The sequence below is a fragment of the Lineus longissimus genome, chromosome 16 (assembly GCF_910592395.1).
Source record: "Lineus longissimus chromosome 16, tnLinLong1.2, whole genome shotgun sequence".
In the NCBI taxonomy this organism is placed as follows: Eukaryota; Metazoa; Nemertea; class Pilidiophora; order Heteronemertea; family Lineidae; genus Lineus; species Lineus longissimus.
In genome coordinates, this window is record NC_088323.1 from 13,295,852 (window position 1) to 13,319,017 (window position 23,166).

At 40.5% G+C, this 23,166-nt stretch overlaps 3 protein-coding genes across 3 annotated transcripts in view; 1 reads left to right on the forward strand and 2 right to left on the reverse strand.

Annotated features, from left to right (window-relative positions):
- The window catches only part of LOC135500409 (ankyrin repeat domain-containing protein 50-like), a 745,855-nt gene that overhangs the window by 128,515 nt on the left and 594,174 nt on the right, over positions 1-23,166 (forward strand). The window lies entirely within an intron of this gene.
- Positions 18,972-21,401, reverse strand: LOC135500764 (uncharacterized). Its single transcript, XM_064792415.1, has 3 exons — positions 21,271-21,401; positions 20,593-20,872; positions 18,972-20,174 (listed from the first exon to the last, which is right to left on the reverse strand). Exons 1-3 carry the CDS (start codon positions 21,399-21,401, stop codon positions 18,972-18,974), a joined length of 1,614 nt encoding a protein of 537 aa, XP_064648485.1.
- On the reverse strand, positions 21,375-23,030 carry LOC135500898 (uncharacterized). The gene is made up of 4 exons (XM_064792616.1): positions 22,985-23,030; positions 22,191-22,572; positions 21,807-21,918; positions 21,375-21,520 (listed from the first exon to the last, which is right to left on the reverse strand). The coding sequence occupies exons 2-4, from the start codon at positions 22,462-22,464 to the stop codon at positions 21,412-21,414; spliced, it is 495 nt and encodes a 164-aa protein (XP_064648686.1). The 5' UTR covers positions 22,465-22,572; positions 22,985-23,030; the 3' UTR covers positions 21,375-21,411.

The following is a 23,166-nucleotide window of genomic DNA, read 5'->3' on the forward strand; positions in this document are numbered from 1 at the left end:
CACAGGCTCGACAAGTGATCGGTCGACCGCCTCTTCCCGTTGGGTTCACCTTTCGCTGGACCCCGCGTCACGTGTTGGTCCTCTGTTTCGAATATTACGACCACGCCAGCCGCGAGATTTGTCAACTGGAACAACTCTGTATCCAGTCGCAACAAATGCGTCGTCATTCTCCGCAATAAATGCCGGTACTATCTTTATTGCGGGGTGTCTACCCTCGCCACAATCCGTCTCTTTTCCCTTGAATTTCTTTAGGGACCTTTTCGCTTGATCATAGAGTGTTTCCTTCTTACTGTTAATCCATACCGGTGAGAACGAGCAATTTCTCATCGGCCGTAATTTTCGCACGTTTCAAGAGTTGGAATGCCAGAATTTCCGGAGGCAACGCCATACCTTTCTTTATAATTCGGTTGTATTTCTGATCAAACTTAGTAATAAAGTCTGAAAATGGCCTGACCGCACGTAATCATCAAAGTCCTCAAACTTCTCTAGGCAGTCGGCCAGATCGTCTTTCGCCAGTTTTTCATCAAAGAATGCCAATAGTTTTTTTTAGACCGTCTTTACTCCCTAAATCATCAATCGAGAATTCTTCAAATACACCTTGCCGAATAGCGGTGTTGTCATTTTCTGGCAAAGAAAGAGCGATCACTATGCCCTGCTTTTCATCGGTCAATGACGTAACTTTTTGCCATGCTTGGAGTTCTATTTTATATTGTTTGTTCATACGTTTTGCTCGAATAATCCGGCGGGTTGATTATCGTCCCCATTGTTGCTTGGTTCACAGGGTCGCTAATGAGGGCCCTAAAATAATTTTTGTTCATCTGCTCTGTACTGTCCATACGCCTTTTTTAATACACACAAATCTCGGACGACTTCGACTCCTTTCTCAGACACTACACTTTCACACACAAATACACAGTCAAAATGTCAGTTTTCACCTCATTGCCCGCTTCAAACGCGTGTTACGCCATGCTAACACACTACGCCACACCGTCAAATCGTTCTTTGCTGCTGCTACCATTAATAACTCGCTTATAAAACTACATGACGACACAAATACGACACAACACATATATTCTTCACAACACCTGACCCTCTGACGTCACATTAGGGAGCATACATTAAACATTAACAGTAGTAGCCTTTTCGGCACATGTAATGTAATGCACGGTCGCCATGAGGATGTGCGATGTGACTTCCATCTATAGCACATACAACACCAGGGAATCCAGCAATTTCATAAAAGCATTCAGCAGCAGCTCTCCGTTCCTTAGGGGTGACTGGAAAATGTATGAAGTCTCTTCTCCTTGCACCAATTGCAGCCGTGACACGATGAATAGCCCGACAGACGGTAGGCTGCGATACTCCACATATGTCGCATACATGTCCATTTGGAATGATGCTCTTGCATAGAACCGTAACGCCACTGATAATTGCTGGGCTGGGGTTAGCGCATGCTTCTTGTCTGTTGCTGGCATCTGGTCATTTTCTATCGCACCAAGCAGCAAGTGGAAAGTTTCTTTCGAGATCATGTACCGTTTTACGAATTTCTTGTCGCTAACTTTCGTCACAGGGTCCAGCCGTTCCTCGTAAATCCTCTCTGCACGATGGTGGGGCAACTGCTCTTCTGCAGCTGCCTCTTAATGTGCAAGCTCAAAAAGCGCGAGTATTCCGTACATCATTGGCACTGACGCTCTCGGAAATGACTATGAGAAATGATTTGGCCTAGTCGCAGATATAAACATTCTTGTCCGCACGCAGTATAATCACTTGTTGTGATTTGCTGTTTAACTTTCAGAGCGCGATGACCGTGCGTTTTACCACATCTGTACACGTACAACACTTAAACGACAGATAAAACGTCTCAAGGTACAAGCATCAAAATTGTTAGCCATTTTCGAAATATCGGCAGTTTTACACTTTACATGTGATTAGATTTGTGCAACGAGGATGATGCCTTAACCTTATGTAGCGTTCCTCACCAAATATATTTTAAAATAATATTCCAGCTAATTAATTAAGTACGGTGGCACTAACAACACTTTTGATAACATATGTTTATATCTTTCATCGAAATTGTAATAATTATCCCTTTCAGTAAAGAAAAGAAACTCGAAAACACATCAACTAGCGTCAAATTCAGCATTCAACTTATGTTATGTCACATAACTAAGTTAATTACATAAAGCAACCTAGAGCAAACAAACGTATTATATGATAACTGAGTATGCTGAGTATGTCTAATCAAATTGGGTCATGTGTATCTGCATGACTGAACCATAGTCTTACATATTTGCTCCAGCAGTAACTGCATTAGCACAACACGTCCCTACAATACATTTCAAGCGTATTTTGCCATCCCTTCCTTTTCTGTTCAATCGAAGTTTAGATTGTCTGCAGATCAGACCCTCCCCTCCTCTTTTGGTCGGAATAAATTGAACTTCGATTCAAATCAGCCATCATGCACGGTTGTTGTGAGTGCAAATGCAGGACCTCTTTATTATTGAATGAAACCATCGATAAATTGTATTTTTTATAGGAAGCCATCACACCGTTGAACGCAATGAAATGAGGAATAAAAGAACGATGTAAAGCTAAGGTATTATTTCTATGAAGAAGCCAGTTACTGACCAAGACCAATGAAAGATAACCCACAATTTAAAACGCAGCCCTTGTGTGAAAGCGTAAAACCTTTTTACTATATTTCTTCCTTTTTAAAATCACTACGATAAGCTAATACATCAGCCTAGTTACTCAAAGTTAGTCCGAATAATACAAAAATAATTGATTTAGCTACATGTAAAACCAGTAGACATAGGATCATAAAAACAGTTCGAAGTTATTCTTAATGAATAGCCAAACTAAACACTGTATAATGGGACGGTCAATATCTGTGGGGAGGTTAAGAATATATTTAGGCGAAACAGAATCAGACGGAACAGGAATTAGGTGAAACAGGAATTAGGCGATACAAGAAGAGGAGAAACAGGAATCGGCGAAACACCATACACCATATTCCTGTGAAAACTAGTCCTCGTCCGCACTTCCATGATAGATTCGCACCACTAAATGAGCGTTGTGTGATCATTTGTCTTCCTTCCGCTAAGATTAAAGAGACTCAGGCACGCTATAATCTATCCGAAAATGTAGCTCTCGTAACGGGTGATGATCCCGAACTTTTCCCTGTCAAAGTCCTACGGAAAACGGTCATCAACTGCTCCTTTGTCAAAACAGAATATCTGAAATTCTTGGAGAGTGCAGAAAATGTTTCCTTGCAACAAATTCTACATGTTGAAAACGCACTGGACTTTCCGTCCCTTCTTTTGACTGCGGTATTAGCCGACGCAAAGAACATAAACAAACATGCTGACATTGCCAGGCTGAATATGCTGATAATTGCTGTTAACAATAAAGAAGTGAGTGCAGTAAAACCTTTACTGAATCAGCGGTACAGCTGTTTTGTGGCAGCTCAGAGGGGCCACAGCTGGGGGTGGACTTCGGCATCAATACATGTTTTTTATTCTTAAGGTCGGTAATTGAATGCTGGGTCAACTAACTTTTGACAGGGGCCAGCTCCTGCACTGTATCACTTGTCGGAGCGACGACATGCATGTATTTGTAGACACCGTAGAGCTATGTTGTGTGTATGTTTTATTTTGTTTTACATCAAATGTAACAACCTTATGGGTTGATGCTAACTGTTTCTCCGGTACAGGCTCATCGCTGGGGCCTAAATTGAGGCCCTCTCTCAGTATGTCCTCATCCAACATCATGTTGCTGGCTTAGGCTCCAACTCCTCTAAAACTGCTGTTCTAGTGTCGGACACCTTAATCTGACCAAGAGGCTGGTGCTGAGCTCGTTGGTGGGAATTTTCGATGTTTTAGGCTTCGTGGCGCCAGTCATCATTGTCGCAAAAAAAACCTGGCTGCAGGAGCTGTGTCGAAAGACAAATACCGATGGGACCAGAGCCTTCCCGAACATGTCGCACAGAAGTGGATGGATTTGCTCAAAAGAGTGCAGAATCTGAAAACATTCAAAGTCGAAAGATGTTTAACTCCACCAGGATCCGCAGGACATTCAATACTGGTCATCTTTCGCGACGCAAGCGAAAGTGAATTCGGCAGTGTTGCGTATATGCGATGGAAAACATAAGATCGGTACCAAACACGATTCGTCATCGCAAAAATCGAGGGTCGCCCCGGTGAAACCACTTACGTTTGCATCTGAAATCAAATACTAGTAATAAATACAGTGCTCTGCATAAGTTTTAGGAATACCTCCCCAAATCCCTCTCATTTCCAATTGAGTAATGTCCCTTCTTCTGTTTGCTCTCTTTGTGTGCTCCTCTATTGATAAAGAATTAGAGGTATCCAGTCAAACTGCAGACTTGCTTCATGTTAAAACACATAACACGAGATTTTTTAAATTATTCTTGGATGTTATGTAATCTCTCATTGTTTACTCCTGAGTTAGCAGTTAACGGGGATTGTCCTTAGTTTGTATGTCAAATCACACCGGACTTATAGCTATTTATCTTCAGTCTTGAGTTTGCTATTACATTTTGGATCTAATGACTTTGCAGATAAAGTGATCTTGTCGCCTGCATTCTGGTTGTTACTTTGTCCTCAAAAGACCAATTCGGGATGAATAGAGATAATAATTAAACACCACAGAATCTCTTTTCATGTAACAGCAATTATAAGGACATTTTGTCTTGTATTTCCATAACCACAATCATTATGTGATCAGCTAGGCCTGTTGTTGAAGGAACACAGCCCACGAAAATGGAGGACCCTTTAATATGAGGACTGAGTTGAATTCACATGATATTTATATCCCTCCCCCTTTAACTGATTCTCGCCCTTCCCCAACTGTGCTCCTTTCCTGAAAATTGCTTCGTTTGTTTCGCAAAACCTTTCACTCATTGCACCTTTCTTGAAAACAAATTATCCTGTCATAATACTGACTGTTCCCCGATTGCATGTGAAATCACCTGATATAAACCTTGCTTCTCCTGTGTTGTGTATGCTGTAATTCGTATCTCTTCGTGGTGTCTCCTCCATGGTTGAGACAGTTCAAACAGAGGTTGTGACAAGGACACCCATGTCCTCCAGTTTGTGACTGTCTCCTAGAAGACAAGTAAGACTGTTCCAAAATTGAGGCAGGATGTGCCACATGATAATTGGTTGAATGACAGGAACGGGAAAGGTGTTTGCAGTAAAATGTTAGCAATATGTAAATGGGCTAACTAGCCAAAAGTAGATAAACTGATATGGCCTAAGATTACGCTGCTAGATAACTATGGCAACACTTTCTTTGCACCTGCCATGAAAACAATGAGGCAGACGACAAGATATCCATCACAGATCACACCGACTCGGAGACGTGATAAAGACATGATAAAGACACTGAGCGACTTTTATCAGTGATAAGAATAATAATAGGCCCCAAAATGTAAAATTATGTAAAGACGATGCAGCGAAGATGCTTTGAGTATTAACAAGAAGCAGTTGTGTAATAAAGGGGCGATGAAAAAACATGGAGTGGGGCAAAGACCGCCTACGGATGCGACCCAGAATGGGAAAACGACACGGCACAACCAGGAGAGCAAAACAGGAAAGTGAGTGGAGGTGGGAAAGAACATAACAGCATGGCCTTGCTTTCAAGAAATAAATATTTGGAATGGCCCTGTAATGTGGGTCAAGAGATGCGAAGCAACACCCAAGTTTATTGGATCTCTCAGGTCATGAGCCTGAGAAAAGAAATTTAGTTGGTGCATGCATGTGCAGCCAGTGACCTGAGAGCGAGAATTTGCATGGTAATTAGCGATCTGGAAGGCCGCGCCAAATATACAATCCACAAATGACTTTTCTTTAGCAGGAGCTTGCACCATTCAATGCTAAATGAGCATTGTCCTCAGTTTGAATGTAAAACACATAAGATTTTTAATGTCCATTATTTGATTACTCTTGTTCTTTGCTCCTCAGTTAGCATATACATGTACAATGTACTTCAATAAAAGAACTGTCCTTAGTTGGCATGTGAAAACACATCAGAATATTTCTCTGGCTTACTTTGTGTGCACCTTACTTAAAAATAAATTTGCAGATAGTCAAAGGGAATACTGTCCTCTGTTTGGATTTAAAATCACCTCACATTTCTTCTCCTTCCTGTTTTTTTAGCAGATATCCAATCAAAGGATGACTTACCTTAGTTTCCATATCTCAATTCACAACAGATTAATCGCCCCTTGGCTCATACTGTGGGCTTCTTACTACTAGTATTAATTGATTCAAATATATCCACACAAAAGGACTGCCAGTTTAAAATCGCATCAGATGTTTGTCCCTTCGTCAGTGTTATATAAGCCCTCTTTGTTAGCATGGTTGGTTCCTTTTGAACAACAGTATGCAGAAAGCTACTCAAAATGTGTACTGTTCGCAGTTTGCATTCTGAACCTCATATTAATTTTGCTTTCATTAGTTTTTCTTAGCCATCATTGTTTGCTCCATTCTTGAACACCAGCTTGCAAAAATCAAAGCAAAAGGAGGACTGCCCTTAGTTAGCATTTTAAACGCACTCAATTGTTAATCTCCATTCTTGGATTTTTCTCTTAACTCTTATTGTATGATGCTGCGATAGCAGATATGCACTTTAATTAGGACTTTTAGTTTCCATGTCTAATCACACCTGATTGATCACCCTTCTTCAATTTTGCATTTTTCTAATTTTGCACTCCCGCCTTGAAAATATTTTTTTGTGTTTGCTTTCGCGATTTGCACCTTTCCTGAAAATGAATTTGCAGATATCTTGTCAAAATGTGGACTTACCCCATTTGCAGGAAAAAATATCTCATGATAATTTTGATTGCTGTGTTTTGCATTGTCTGTCACTGTTCACTCCTTCCTTGAATATCAGCTTGCGCGGGTCCATGCAAAAGGAGCACTGTCTTCAGTTTGAATGTGAAAACACATAAGATTTCTTATGTCCATTCTTTGATTACTCTTGTTGTTTTCTCCTCAGTTAGCAGATATCTAATGAAAGACAACTGCCATTATTGTGCATGTCAAACACTATCATCACCCTTCTCTAACATTTCATTGGCTTTAATTGTGTGCTACTCTCTTGAATATTCATTTGCAGTCATCGAGTCAAAATGTGGTCTGTCCTGCAGTTTGCTTGTCAAAATAACATCATATTGATTTTCCTTTCTGTTTTGTGTTAGATCTCAATGATTGCTCGTTTCTTGAATACATGCATGCAAAAGGAGGACGGTCCGCTGTTTGCATATGAAAACAAATGGACTTCTTAAATGTGCATTCTACGATTAATGGTTTCTCTCATTGTTTGCTTCTGAGCACCAGATATCCACCTAAACAAGGACAAGCTATGGTTTGCATGCCGAATTATCAGATTAATCACCCTTCTTCAGTTTTGCATTGGCTCAAAATTGTGTGCTACTTTCTTAAAAATGAATGGGTGGAGGTTCAATCAAAAGGAAAACTGTCCACAGTTTGCATGTGAAATCACCTCATACTTATTTTTTTACCTCAGTTCTGTAGTTTAAGTCTTGATTGTGCGCTGCCTTCTTGAACGTACATCAGCTTCACCAAATCCATGAAAGGAACGTTGTTGTCAGTTTGCACGTGAAAACGCATTGGATTTTTAATTCCTTTTTAAAGTATTGTACATATGTTCTGTAGTCTCTCACTGTTTCCTCGTGGGTTAGCAGATATGCTACTTTTTTTAAATAGTTTCCATGTCAAATCACTTCAAATTAATCAATCTAAGGCTCACTTTGCGCGCTCCTTTCTAATTAGTTTGTCAACTCGAAATGTGGACTATCTTTACTTCAAATTGCATCAGATTTATGCCCCCTCTTCAGTGTTATTTCAGCTCTCTTTGTTAGTTCCGAAATTGAGCCGAAATTTGCTTAAAAAAGAGACATGCTCTCAGTATGCATCATGAAATCTTCTCACTATAATATTTCGTCCACTGATTTCTGTAAGCTGTGCTTATTGTTCGATCCATTTTAACATCAGCTTGCACAAACCCATGAAAAAGGAGGACTGTTCTTAGTTTGCATGTGAAACACATCATATTAATCACCATCCCTTCAATGATTCTCTGGCTAACCTTGTGTGCTCCTTTCTTAAAATAATATCGGGTCAAGGCTCCCTTCTGGAAAACGACTTTCGTTGCCTAACTTTCACTCATCTAACTTTTCTCGAAAACGAAGTTGCAGATATCCCGTCTAAATGCGGACTGCATGTGAAATCACCTGATACAGATTTTGCTTTTTCTGTTTGTGTCAGCTGTAAGCTTGCACAAACCAATGAAGAAGGAGGACTGTCCTCAGTTTGAATGTGAAACACATAAGATTTCTAATGGCCATTCTTTGTTTTCTCTCACTGTTTTGCTCCCGAGTAGACCCTAGCAGATATATATCTACATTAAAATGACAGTCTTAAAAAATCAGTTTTAAAATGAGAACCCCTGATTTGTCCCAAACCAGAGGAAGTTCATTTCTAAAATTGATTAGCGCTGTCCACGGTTTCTACTTGAAATCACCGTATATTAATTTTTCATGTTTGTTCTATTCTTGAACATCATCATGCACAAAGCCATGGATGCGGAAGACTGCCCTCAGTTTACATGTAAAAATACATACAATTTTAACGTCCATTCATGGATTTTAGGTCACCCCTCATTGTTTGCTCCTGAGTTGGCAGATATCCACTAAGCTGCCGATTGTCCTTAGTTTAAATTCACATCAGATTAATCACCTTTCTTTAGTTTTGCATTTGCTCACATTGTGTACTCCTTTCCTGAAAATAAATTTGCAGAGGAAGAAGATTGTCCTATGACAGTTTGCGTGTGAAATAATGGTGAATCAATGTTGAATCAACGTATAGCCTATTCATTCATGATTTAGCCTACCTACTGTTATTTGCTGCTCTCTCAGTTGGCAGATAACCGCTCCAATATGGAGAGCTATCTTATAAGTTGATATCAGGTTAGACTAATGATCCATCTTTAGTCTTTTTTCTTCGTTTTCTTTGTTTGCAGGTTTCGGGGACATCAGTTGGCAGAAATCCCATTAAAGTAGGACTATTCTTAGTTGGCACATGGAATCAAATCGGACTGTTTCCGTTTTCTGGTTTGTGGTCACTGTCCTTGGGTTTGTTTTCCATTCTTAAAAATGAATTTTATAAGTTATCTACCAGTCAAAAGGAGGACCGTTCTTAGTTTGCACGTCGCATCAGATTTATGCCCCTTCTTCCGTGATATTTCAGCTCTCCTCATTTCAACTAAAATTTACTTAAAAAGGAGACCTGTTCTCAGTATGCATCATGAAATCACTTCACAATAATATTTCATCCACGGATTTCTGTTAGCTGCATTATGGTTTGATCCATTTTAACATCAGCTTGCAACCCATGAAAAAGGAGGACTGTTCTTAGTTTGCATGTCAAACACACCAGATTAATCACCATCTCTTCAATGATTCTCTGGCTAACCTTGTGTGCTCCTTTCTTAAAATAATATCGAGTCAAGGCTCCCTTCTGGAAAATGACTTGTGTTGCCTAACTTTCATTCATTTTACATTTCTTGAAAACCAAATTGCAGATATCCCGTCTAAACGCGGACTACTTGTGAAATCACTGGATACAATTTTTGCTTTTAGCTTTGTGTCAGCTGTAAGCTTGCAGAAACAAATGCAAGAGGAGGACTGTCCTCAGTTTGAATGTGAAACACATCAGATGTCGAATGCCCATGCCATATTTTCTCTCATTGTTTGCTCTCGAGGTAGCAGATCTACATTTAAAAAATAACAGTCATGTCAAAACACTTCAGACTTATCTTATCACCCTTCTTCAACTTTGCGATGGCTTTAATCGCGTGCTCCTTTCTTGAAATTTGAATGAATGCATTTGCGTGCGGTAGGCTATATTTAATTTAGTCAAAACGAAGACGGTCCTCAGTTTACATGTGAAATCCCATCACATCGATTTATTTACTGTATGTGGTGTTAGCTGCCATTGTTTTCTCCCTCTCGAACATCAGTTTACAATAATCTATCCGAAAAGATGTTTGTCCGCAGTTCGTACGATGAAACAAATTTGGCTTTTAATATCTATTCTACGATTTGTATGTCAACCTTCATCCTGACAAATCGGGGCATTTCCATTCCATTCTGCTACATTTCGTGTGCCGACGATGCCCTCCTTGATCGAAATGCTTTATTTGGCGCTACGATCGCTCCATGGCCGGCTGACTGAGGACAATTATTGTATCAATGCACACCTTCCATGGGCCTCCTTCATACCGAGGACGTCCTCGGTTTTTTTGTAGTCCACGTTTTTATGGGGCTTGACTAGGCTGACTCCACATTGCATAATATAACAGCAACTTTCAGCAACTAAAACCCCTTTAAATGATGTAGTGCGAGTTCAGCCTTTTCAGGCATCACTATTACCTTTTTGTAGCATGAGACCCCGTTAAATGATGAACTGAATTTGGAGGTCACCATTAGGAGAGAGTTGGGACACACTCAACCCAGTCTGATTTCACCTTTAAAACAAGATTTACAATTCTTCGTTTCAACTAAGCTATTTATCCGGTCCAGGTTTTATACCTAACCCAACTCATTTCTTGTTTTGAAAATCTCTTTTCTCATTTCACAAATTTCATTTCTCACTTTACAAGATTTCATTTCTTGATTTCTTGGTTTACAGACACCCAACTACATGTATGTCCTCGGTTATATTGTGAAATGTGCGTTTGGTCAGTGACCAGACCCTCACGACTATGTCGACTATCGCTAGCGGCAGTGGACAAAAGCTGGTACACGTTAGTATCAAGCAATTTTCCTTTACTGTGGCATCAGAAGGAACACGTTGCATCCTTCCTGGTAGAGTCAATCAACAATACTGGATGATGTCCCCCACTTCTTCGTCATTCCCCACTATAATATCTTTCCAATCAGTTCTGGTGAATGTTTCTTTCGTTCCTTCAGGTCACGATCAGCCCACTTCGCAATCAGATCACATACGGCAACTTTCCTGTATCCCGCCTTTAATTATTCGGCCAATTGCCAGTTATCAATCCGAAGAGATCCTTTCCGAGCTCATACTCATACACGGCAGGCTTTCTCTATCTCTTATCTCATCAATACATATTGGTGATGATATGTAGACCCTAAACTATTTAGTGTTGGACTCCTTCTGGTAAGTTGGAACCTTGGTGGGCAGCCAGATGCAGCTTTTTGACTGGACATCTAGTGCACAGGCTACGCTTTCCGAGAGCATATTCCACTGTTTGATGGTTCGTAGGAGGAAGCTGTTGCTATTTATAACACCAAGAAAGAATTGATTGGTAACACCATTTTTTGAGATCAACTGTATATTTTCATGAGTCTAGCTTGCGCCACTACCGTGTCTTCGTCAGGATTGAGGAAACGTACTACAACAGCCGATAAAAGAGTACAGGAATTACACAATAAACAAGATAAGAATGAAAAGAGTAGCCCAATACTCCATTACATCATTATTTTAATAGTCAACACAATACACTTGCCGGATTACATCAAGATTGCCTAGGCCACTACGATCCCAGTACGCTTACTGCGTCTAAGCACAGCAGATTCATCACGTGACTTATCATCCAACACAGTCTTTTTGACATTTGCTCTTACCTTCGAAGGGTACAGCTTTGAAATTGCTCTACTAGTGTAACCATTGCCACTTCTTATCATGGCCGCTCTGACTCTACCGTCAGAACCAATCAACAGTTCGGTTACTCTGCCTAATTTCCCCATGAGCGGGGAACGTTGTCTTCAAACACCTGCACGACGTCTCCTACGCTAAGTCTCACTAGCCGGTAAGGAGGCCAGGCCTACCTGCCTCCAAAAATGACGCGACGTCATTTCATGCATACCCCTGTTCCAGCGGCTGTAGACTTGGCAGTTACTCTCACACAAACCTTTACATTTCTGAATAGCTTGTCACTTTAAGAATACATCTGGCCAAGTTTCAACATCGTCTAGACATACAGTCATGCATAGACTGATGCAGCACAATGCATGAGACACACTGTATGTTAAGGCAAATTTGAAAAATTTCACCTTTATATGGCAAGCCAAAGCGGAAAAAATGCAGAACTTAATTTGTACGTTTAAGAACACAAATTAAACGTCAGGACCTTTAATTTTCTGATCTAAATTCTCCTTTTTCATTACTTAAAAAAATCATAATCATAAAAAAATTGAAGGGCCTACCATAGAATTAAAGTTTTTTCATCTTAGTTTCGTCATTTCATCCGTAAATTTTTCCATAAAGCGTTAAAAATATCATGTCAAAAATGTTTTTCACATAAGAATTTTTCATTTCATGAAAATATTTTTTTATAATAGGAAATTTTTCATTTAGGAAAAATATTTCATCATATCAGCAATTTTTCGTTCAGCAAAATATTTTTCACATCAGGACCGGAGCACGTGACCTTCCAGGAGCACGTGATCAGTCAGGAGCACGTGACCACAAAATTTGCTGACGTCACGTTTTGGGGGTTGCCTCGGCCGCAAAACGAGGCAGAGACAATAAGAATTGTATTTCATCGTGTGGATGTCGTTTTGTGCCAATAATACCACGTATATTATCGGTACACGACTTAGATTTCGGGAGGAATTGAATGATACAGGAGGATTACAGTATTAAGCATGGAATCATTTTTTCAACACGACAATAGTACCAAACGTGACGTCATCAATTTTTGCGGTCACGTGCTCCTGGAAGGTCACGTGCTCCTGGTATGAAAATGTTTTTACTGAACGAAAAAATTTCTGATATGATGAAAATATTTGTATGATAAACATTTTTCTATATACATAAAATGTATTTACTAAACGAAAAAAAAATTGATATGAAAATTCTTTTTACAGAACGAAATATTTTTGACATGATCGATGATAGTTTACGGATAGGAAAATATGAAGCCATGATGAATAAAAAGCTCTTTTAAAATTGTTTTATGATATGATTTTGTTTTAAAGTATGGAAAAAAAGGAGATTTAGATAAGAAAATGAAAGGTCCTGACGTTAAATTCGTGTTCTTATACGTACAAATGAAGTCCTGCATTTTTTCCGCTTTGGCTTGCCATACCTTTATGCCTTATAACTTCAAGATTAACAAGGATGGTGAAAAAAATTATTTTACACATCTACTCATCACCTTGAGAAAGCCAACTGACGACTGTTTCAAGCTTTTATATAAAAATAGGCTGTCGTTGCGGCTTTTGTTTGAGTTTTTGCCCTCGAAATTGTACCTTGAGAACATGTGCAATCTCACAGGAACCAGTCGATGTCAACATCCTGTTGAGCTATAAATGTCATGCGGGGCCTGCTCAACGCGTAAGTGCGCAGAAGAAACTGGTATTTTCCTCAAATAATCGTCAGAGCTACCCCTTCACAAAAAACATCGGACATTTACATTTAAACAAGTAGCAATAGGGATAGAGTAGGCCCATCTGTATCCATATTAATCACTCGAGATTGAAGAACTCGTTTTTTGGGAGGGTACAATCCCGACCCGATCACCACTGGCTAGTTAGACCTTAATGCACACATAATATCCTTCAAGCTGCATTTTATCTCAAATATGAAAACTAGATGCAATTACCAGCACGTTGATATGTCACACCATGGGTTAACAACAATAGAAGAGGATAATATATGAACCATTTCAAAGTTGTATGCGTATTGCGCGATCGATGGATGAGTCGTGAACAAAGGTGATTTTCAGTCAAAACTGTCAAAAGTCAGATGTGGGCACATTGACTTACAGTGGTCACACTGTGTGCATGTTAGTGTGTGTGTGTTTTGTTTTGGTTTGTTATTTGTTGTTTGTTTCTTTATGGTTATTTTTTATATTACACCTGACTGTTAGTTATTAATATTTCGTAATCTGTAACCTCACATGTATTTTGTTAGGAGGAATCAACTTATATACCCTAAAGTCCTGCGAGAGAGAACGAATATTGCTGACATGTCCCTATTTATAAACTGGGGCTCTTGGTCATTCTTGGATGGATCATCCCTGCATCATGTCTCCCTAGTTCAATTTGCTAACCAAATTTGGCTAGGTGTAACAACGAGGGCTTTGATTTAGATTTGGCAACATCTGCAAGGGAATAGCATCATTTTCTCTCTTGCGGGATATTAGGGTATATCTATTTATTGCATTTTGATATTTGGTTATCGACAGTATGTCTGTCTTGTTTCAGAACGACTTCACGGCGCTTATGATCGCCTCCGAAGAAGGTCACCGTGATTGCGTAGATGCTCTATTGAAAGGTGGCGCAGAGGTTGACAAAGAGACGAAGGTAACACACCAAAACTTCCATTCATCTAAACTTAGCTTTCTAAATCAAAAGGTAACAAAGAATATTATTGTTGAATGAGATAACTAGTTTTAATCACTTAAAATCATCTTCACCTCAGGGATCGTATTCATGAAGCCTTCTTAAGAGAGTCTAGTGAGAATTTAGGTATTACTAGGTGGTTCTTAGCGAGTTACATCATATTGTCAAAGCACTTGTAACTTCAATCGATTTTGTAAGTCGCTACTAGCTCTACGTGAGGTGTTTTCGACTTCGTAGCGTTTTCTATAGAGGTTCTTCACTTGACTTCATGACATGACGTTTTGATGGCCACCTGCCAATGCATTTCCTTTACGTCGTGACCACGTGTGACGCGGCAAATATGGCAGTGCAAAACAATACTCTAAATTCCGACGTTAGATGGCGCGCCGATCAAATCTGACTTGACACTAGGTGGCAGCAGCTGACGGGTATAAAAAGACACGCCCACAAAATGTCCGCGATCGATAAATTTGAACCCGCAATTCACACACTTTGTGACCAAAAACATTGGAGAAAAGTATCATATACAAAATAGTTTTTTTAAAAAAGGTCGTAGACTCTCTATTGAAACGTGACGCAGAGGTTTACCTAGGGGAAAAGGTAACACACCAAACGTCCCATTCATCCTAACTTAGCGTTCTAAAATCGTAAGATAATAAAGCGATGTATGTTATTGTTGAATGGGATAACTCTTGCGGTCATCTACACCTCAGACTCTTATCCATTTATATATTTCGATATTTGCTTATCGATAGAATACTCATTAAATTGTTATATACATTAACATGGCTGTATACATGTAGCACTGCGGCTGTCCCGAGAGGAAAACAATGGCCAATTTGAACCCTGTGGCGCCTCGAAAGTTAAAGTTCAAAAAAGTCAAAGAGGTAAACATATAGGGTCAAAATTTGCAATGTCCATTAAATCTTGGTAAGAAGATACGACTTGTTATCCAAAGTTTAACATTGTAGATACTTCCTGATCAGTAGAATATATCGATAATTGCGGTTATTAATTAATTAAACACCGCGTTTGTGTTATTCGATCATTCACATGAGGTTTATAGCTCACACATTTTTGCGTGGCGTTACAGCAGTGCAAAAACATGAACAAACAAACCGCATGTAATCACGAAATACTATCGTACAATGCTATCGTGACTTCTGCTCAAACTTATCAAAAACTGACGCCGTTAACGACAGTCTGCAGACTCAACTTAACGGGTTAAAACACGAGAACAGCGTCCTTAAGTCTCAGTTAGACAAAAACAACTGAGAAATCTGTAAAATAAAGGGAATAGGAAACCAAAAAGCTCAGAAAACAGAGTAATGAGCATATATAACTCACTAAGGCGAGACGAAATCAAACTTGAATTTGAACGTAATCAAGGACATTCGGGTGTTTCGAAACTTCGTAATGATCTGAAGCAACTGAAAGCAGACGTCAGTGCGATCGAGATGCCAGACATGAGCTGGGATTTAAATGACATTCGGAAAATGCTGGGTCAACTAACTTTTGACAGGGCCAGTTCCTGCACTCTATCACTCGTGGAGTGACCACATGCATGTATTTATAAGGAGGCTTGGGTTATCTGTTCATATGATTACAAGAAGCAAACTCAAAATGTTAAGTGTTCATCATCATATGCGAATGAAAAATTACATGTGATAGCGAGTGACGTCATCGATATTTATGTTGATTGTCAGTTACTAATCACAGAGCTTTTATTTTTTGATGTTTCCAGGGGTTAATTATAGAGGACCACCGGGAGTGGGGAGCTCATTGACCCCTTGAAATAGAAGTCGTATGGGCCTCGGCTCCACATCATTGGTATTCACCTGCTATGAACAAGCGTTATAAAGTATTGTTTCTTGTAGTCCCGCGAGAGGTGGAGACGGTTGCGTTCTGTCTCTCGTCCTCAAGCTGGCCATTTGAATTATAGTTGATTAACTGAGACTTACCTGTAAGTTGAAGGTTGATTGTAATTCTATCGAACAATCAATCACGAGCGGGATCACGTGAGATACGCGCAGTAGATCAGCAGTAAGCCTAATGGCCGCGGCCACGCTAAATACCTACCATGAGACAAGACCACTAATGAATATTCATAGGTTGGAGGGTCGAGGCCTATCAATTAGACGAGTGCATGTTTTTAACTCTCAAGTTCATATTTGGAGAGGTATTGAAAAAATATTTGTTGTGGCAAGTCTACAGATATTAAGAAATTATTTGATGAAAAAATTAATTTCGAATTTTGCTAATTGGGTAATAGGGGGCGTGTTTTGAGTTTTTTCTGCCAGTTGGCTGAAAAGAGTGGAAATATCGAAGTCTGTCTAATTTGTCGATTATCAAAAAATTTCCGTGGTCAATCACCATTTTATTTTTCACCATTTACTTGCCCGACTGTCCGGAATAACATAATCTAAATTTCAGATTCACAACACCACGCGTTCTTTGATGTGTAGCGGTCAAACATTGACAATTTAAGTGCGGGTCCATGATACCACCATTCAGAGGGTGGCAAGGTGGGGGTCAAAAGTTTTTTAATGAGATTTGGCATGCAAGACCCATTCACTAAGACAACAATCCACAGCAATTATGAGCTCAGCCAAGTAACTGGTTGCTGAACTAGGGGTGGGCCTATTTTTGGGGTCACGTTAAGCCATTTTTGGTAAATTTTAGGCCATTTCTGAGGGCGACTTTGGACATGCGTACCAGGACGAAAGAGCAATTCTGGACAATACCCTTTTGTGTGGTAGTAGTACATGGTCTGTTGTGTTCACCCAAGAGAAATCATAAAGCCATGGCCTCTGCCCAGGCTACTATAGGCCTAGAAAGATTATGTAATAGGTCATGGTTGCGGAAGAGGTCAATTCAGACCAATGGTTCTCAGCCATTGCAGGGCTCTGGATGTTGCAATATGCCTCATATTGAAGGTAATTACATCACCTTTCAAAATCCAAAAGAAAAATCCAGGGAAGTCCATGGGTTTGGTCAGGGTGTCCCAATAAAAAAGTGAGATTTTTAGCAAAAGAGGAGATTTTTCACTCATTATGAAGTGGCGCCGCCTATTGTGTATTTATGGATATAGTCTCTTCATTGCCCAAATTGGTCCTTGACCACAATTATTTCCTTTGTGGTGCTGTATGATGTTATGAAAAAGACATTTTGGGGCACCATTGCAATGCATGGGCGGGGGGGGGGGGCACTCAGTGATCTGAAGAGATTCCACTTCCCAGGGTGGTCGTGTACCTGAGCCTCCTCTTCGAAATTTCAATCCTCGGTTGGCGGATAAGGGACACTTTTCATAAATAATCCACTCCCAACGATGCCTGTAGCCAAGCTAACTTTTCAAACAAAATCTAAATCAATATCAATATCGTTGTATATAGGGGACATCCCCTCCTGATTCATGGTTGGTCTGCTTGGACCAACTATTTCTTTAGCGTTACATCCAGAAAAGTAAGGATTTTTACCTGCATGATCAGGCAACAAAGCCAAAGGTCAGGACAGACCTCTGCAGACAGCGAATTCTATCTAATCACACATGAACGAGAAAAGTGAACAAGCAGTCCACCAGAAATAATGAAAATTAGTACTACAATGTATAATGTACTATGACTTCTTTTCACTATATATGACTATTTACAACATGAACACATACAAACATACAATGGCCAGCCCCCCCCCCCCCCCCCCCACAGTTGAGTTTTAAAGCAGCTGACCTTTGACCTGGTAAATACACAATACATTGTATCTCAAAAACAAGAGCAGCCGTAATGACACCAAATGTCATCCTGGGTATACATTTATACCTAGTGTACACATGTACCAATGATAAAAACGGGGCAACAATAAGGATCCTCAACTTTGACCGGATACCAGGACCAAGTTTCTGATTTCTGTAGCATTTCTGAAGTTAGGCTGGTATGGCACTGAAAGCAGCCACTCACAAGAGTTCGGTCTGAATCTAAGCACCTAGTACCATAATTATATTGTACATGCAAGGTGTCCCAGAGAGTGCGCCAAAGGGCCCATTGGCTGTGATAACCATCCAGACTACAAGGCTAACAAGTTGAAAGGTCAACAAGAAACTCTATTGCCCCGTCTAAATATTGGATAATACCGTATCACTAGAGCTATCAGATTGGTACAAAAATAGCTTTTAGTCTCAGTATGAACATGGATTGATAATATTAAATACAGTCCAACTGGTGTCTCATCTGCTGTACATGTTCTAGGGTATACAAAAAAATCCAGTCGTCTTATTCAAAAACATGATGCATTCTACATGGAGGCCATGAAAAGAACTTCTCATTTCTCTTAAACATACAACGTACAGGTCAGCAATCCTCTTTTCAAAGAGAGGAATTGGAACAGATGCTTATGTCTAGGTCACCATTCATTTCATGCTTCAGTAGCAATATTCTAGGTTACAAGATAAAAACTGGCCCTGAGGTCAATGTTTGACTAGATTATTTGAAAAATTGGAAATTGGGAAGTTTTTTCCAGGGTCACTATGCAGATTCAATGATCACCAAGATCCAACGTATTAGAAACCTGCCTCCTGAGCAACTTTGTTTCTGAGTCTGCGTCGCACCACAGCAGCAGATACAGCAGCAACTTCCTCCTCTGTTGATTCTTCAACAACTGGCCCACCAGGGAGATGTCCACATTTCTGCTTTGTGGACAACCTACTGAAATAGCTCATCACCTGCTGTGATGTTAGCCAGTGCTCTTTGCTGAATGTAGCCTTCAGACGTGTGGCAACATTTGAGGGATTCTCCTTGATACCGGTGTTGACACCTTTCATGAACTCTTTCTCCAGGAATTCCCGCACCTCTGGGGCATTGCGCCGTGCAGTCCGTTGGCCACGCTGAGCCCATCCTATTTTAACGAGGCTGCTTCCAGACTCAACGGTGCCCGACACTTCAATAGCACCACTGGAAACAGAAGGCTTTGCAAGGGCATCGACTTTTTCAGTCCACTTCCTCTTGACTTTATCGATTTTCGTGTCCTTCAGTGGGAGGGCATCATGAGTACCGCAAGCCATGTGCATGGTGAGTGCCTCCTGGCTAGGGAACATCCTACCGCAACCATCTTCCGGGCATGGCACTTGCACCAACTGTGAGGAACTGTGGGCACTAAGACTTCCTGTGATTTGATCTGGTATAGTGTAATCACCTATGACTACACCAGATGATCCCTGTCTGGTCTTCTTCAGTACAACATTGTGGCTATGGAATTGGCCAACCCCGACACCATACGCTGTCCAAACCCGAATGCCTTCTTCCTCAAATTGAAAGTTTGTGTAAGACGTTATTCCTTGCCAAGTGCCCTTTTCTTTGGCTGCTCCGGGCTTTAGGGTTGCAACGGCAACATAGCAACCGCGTACTCCACCATACGTCTCAAGAGCATTCTTCATATCCAGGGCAGTCTGGACATCATGCCCCTCATTCACATATCGCTGCATGTGAGCCTTCATTGGGGCAATTTTTCTATCACATATATCTTTGCCCGATTGGGCCTCGCTAAAGTCATATCGTTTTATGAAAATCCCCTTGGCTTTAGACAGTGATGGCAGAGACAATAGCAGGGAAGCGTTGTGGTAACAACCCACATTGTCAGACCGAAGGAACAGCTCTGTCACTTGTGGCAATTCGACTTGAAGCTTTGCGATGCAGGCCTCAATCAACGAGTAGACACTGAACCAATCCTGCTTGCATTGAACGAGCACGTGGACAAAGCAGTGTATCTGGAAAAAAACAAAAATTACAAAACTTAAAAATGAGACGGTGAACGTAAGGAGGAATTCGTCTAGGGTGAGATACATGTATTGGCATGTATCACTTAAATTTGCTGTCACTTTGGGAAGAACATCAAACATCCATCATCAATTAGTATTGATGAAAGGACATCATTCCTGTGAAACAAATGAACTATACTTCCCTTGGCATTATAGTATCAATTGAAATAGGTGATCCTCTCCCAGCACACAGACTGTTTAGTTTTTGAGTTCTTCAGTCCAAATCACTCTGTGCATAGGCTACCACTTCTTTAAAAAGTTACACCAGCCTCTTTTCACTCATTCAACTGGAAGGTCCTTCAGTCACGCAGATTGGAGAACAGTGTCACACCGAAACATTCATACATGGAGGACCTCTGCAACTAACCTGGTACTCGTTTTCCATTGTCTTTGTCACCAACGCAGACACATGCCAGGAGATGCCTTTCTTAGCAAACCAGTCTTGCTGGGCCTCACGGAACTTCATCGGTAGGAATTTCATTGCCCAGTCCATGGTCATCAAGCATTGGTTTGGCAGCAGCTCATCAAGAATTTTGGTCTTGGCCCTCTCCTGGTTCTTTGCCCTCAGCAAATGTGCCTTCAGTTGAATGATCTTCTCCTTTGCCGCTTCAAAATCAAAAAGAAGCTCTTCCCTCTGTTTCTCATACCTGAAAACAAGACCGCATGATACGTTAGCACAAGCATAAGCATGGGGTGGCATAAGTCACTCAGGCAGTGTTTACTTTGAGCCTGAAATTTGGGATAGGGTATTGACATTCAATTGAGTTCTACACCACAGTAACAATATACAGATTGAGACACACCATCAGGCAGCAAATTGTTGGAACTGACAAATCACTGTTTGATTCCTGAGAAAGTCCATGACCACACACTTATTCTCAGAGGTGTGTGCTACTGAATCAAACTTGATGTAAGGCAAGTAGTTGAATGATGGTTCAGGAAACAATCAAGAAAACAGCCAGAAGATCATGATGGCATTGAATGTCATTCATCAACACAAATCCTAGGCATACAGAACATGCTTGGCATAAGAAAATATCCATACCTGTATGACACGTCTGAATCGCTGAAGGCTGACTCGATGGTATCAAATATATACGATATCTCGTCACATCGTTGACATGAAAAGTCATGTTTTTGGCTGCAAGGTGTTGTACCATCCCCCAAGGCATACATGATACAGTGGTCAGGGCACTGGCTGGCTTCGCTGACATGAAGTTTGAAATCCGTCTTTAGGTAAACCCTCGCAGACTGAATCTTGACATTCAAGTCCTCTATTGTTGCATGTGGATAACCTGAAATTAATGTGAAAAAAAAGTTAATTTGATAAGCAGGTTGCATGTGAAATTCTTTTGAGTTCACTATGAATATAATAGTGCTTGACTGATGCATGTGGGCCTATCTTTTCTTTTAGCAGATTGAGAAAAACAAAGAGTACAAGTGAAACAGAATGGGCATAGTTGGCTTGGCCGAATGGGTATAGCTGGCTTGGCAATGTGTTACAATCAGTTTAAGGCAGCCTATGTGACTGAATAATGCAGAAGACTCAACCGTATCAGTGTTTACATTTTTTATACATACCACAGTCTCCAAGGACTTCCAAAACTTTGAGTAGGGTATCGAATGCTTGAGATCCTTCTGCGGCAATGTTGTCTAATCCAGCCAGGGACTTTTTTTGAGATGCAGCGCACACCTGAATGAAAGACAATTTTATTTTACAACCAATATGTAAACAAGTTAGGAAAAAGACATGGAAGAAGTGTCATTAAACATGTCATATATTCAATAATACTACTAGGATGTACTTCTCCTCTTTTTCAATCAATAGACGGTCCAACTTTTCCCATACTTTCTCACGGAATACCCTTGAATTTCAACTTGTTTTGGGCAGACAAACACAATTTCCAAATCCACAGCAGAAGAACTCAAAATAAATCTTTGCCAAGGAGTTGCATTTGCCGTTACCTTTGGAAGTCGAACTCCAAATACCTGTAATTGGCATTCTTGCCTGAATTATTGAGAAGAGTGAGCTTCTTTTCAGTGGTTGAAAACCAATTTCCTCGCAGTATGCTAGGTACATCTGAATGAGTCTTGACACGATGGTAGTCCTCACAACATTTGGTATCTCCAGTTTCTCCCCATGGCTCAGCTTCATGGTACGAGTTCCATATGCTACATCTTGAAGAAATTCTGGTCTAGAGATGAAGTCGAGGAAGTGATCCACCTTCGCCTCATCCATACGGGATCGGGTGACTGGCTCAATATGCACAGGTTGGGCTTGACCAACTTCAGTAGCGTGTTTTCTTGCCTTGTCAATTCTGTAGATAGTCAATCCTGGGATTAGTTCCTGCAAAAAGGTAGACATTGAATACTAGGTATTTTTTTAACAATAGCAATTCAAAATGTATATGCACAGTGTAAATATGAGTGACAATGAGCAGGTCACTCAAGTTCAAGTGCATGTACATGTACATGTAAGATGTAACCTGGTTCCAACAACTGGAAATACCAGGGTCATTCTATTGTGATAGTTGTCCTTTCTCATACCTCTCATTCCACACATGACCCTGCTCATCAACCAACAGAACTTATTGATACAGCATAGCCTGAGGGGTTCAGTTGATAGAGTAGTGGGGACTGGCGGTAATGATGCTCAATTTTGTCGTCAATGAGGATGGGATACACCAACAGGGCTTGCCTACTACTACATGCCAATCCTTTGAACTGCGTGCAACAGCTAATGAAATCTTGAAACTAACCAGCAACTGTGCTTTAGTGCGATTCGTAGCAAGGATGGATAGGATTTGTCTTTTGGTAAACCATATTTCCGCCTCATTGTAGCACTTCACGACTGAAGCAGCTAAACTGTCATCCACTACCGATGGTGCAGGATGGACCAACGCCATCAATTCATCCTCTTGTCCAGGTGCGAGAAGATGAA

Coding starts and splice junctions, on each gene's coding strand:
- LOC135500898 (XM_064792616.1), bottom strand. CDS start 22,464: ATGGATGAGGCGAAGGTGGATCACTTCCTCGACTTCATCTCTAGACCA. Junction 21,919..22,190: donor TTGGAGTTCGACTTCCAAAG/GTAACGGCAAAT, acceptor TCTTTCATTCAG/GTGTGCGCTGCATCTCAAAA. Junction 21,521..21,806: donor GGAAGTCCTTGGAGACTGTG/GTATGTATAAAA, acceptor CATTAATTTCAG/GTTATCCACATGCAACAATA.
- LOC135500764 (XM_064792415.1), bottom strand. CDS start 21,401: ATGTATGCCTTGGGGGATGGTACAACACCTTGCAGCCAAAAACATGAC. Junction 20,873..21,270: donor GATTCAGACGTGTCATACAG/GTATGGATATTT, acceptor TCTTGTTTTCAG/GTATGAGAAACAGAGGGAAG. Junction 20,175..20,592: donor CAATGGAAAACGAGTACCAG/GTTAGTTGCAGA, acceptor GTTTTTTTCCAG/ATACACTGCTTTGTCCACGT.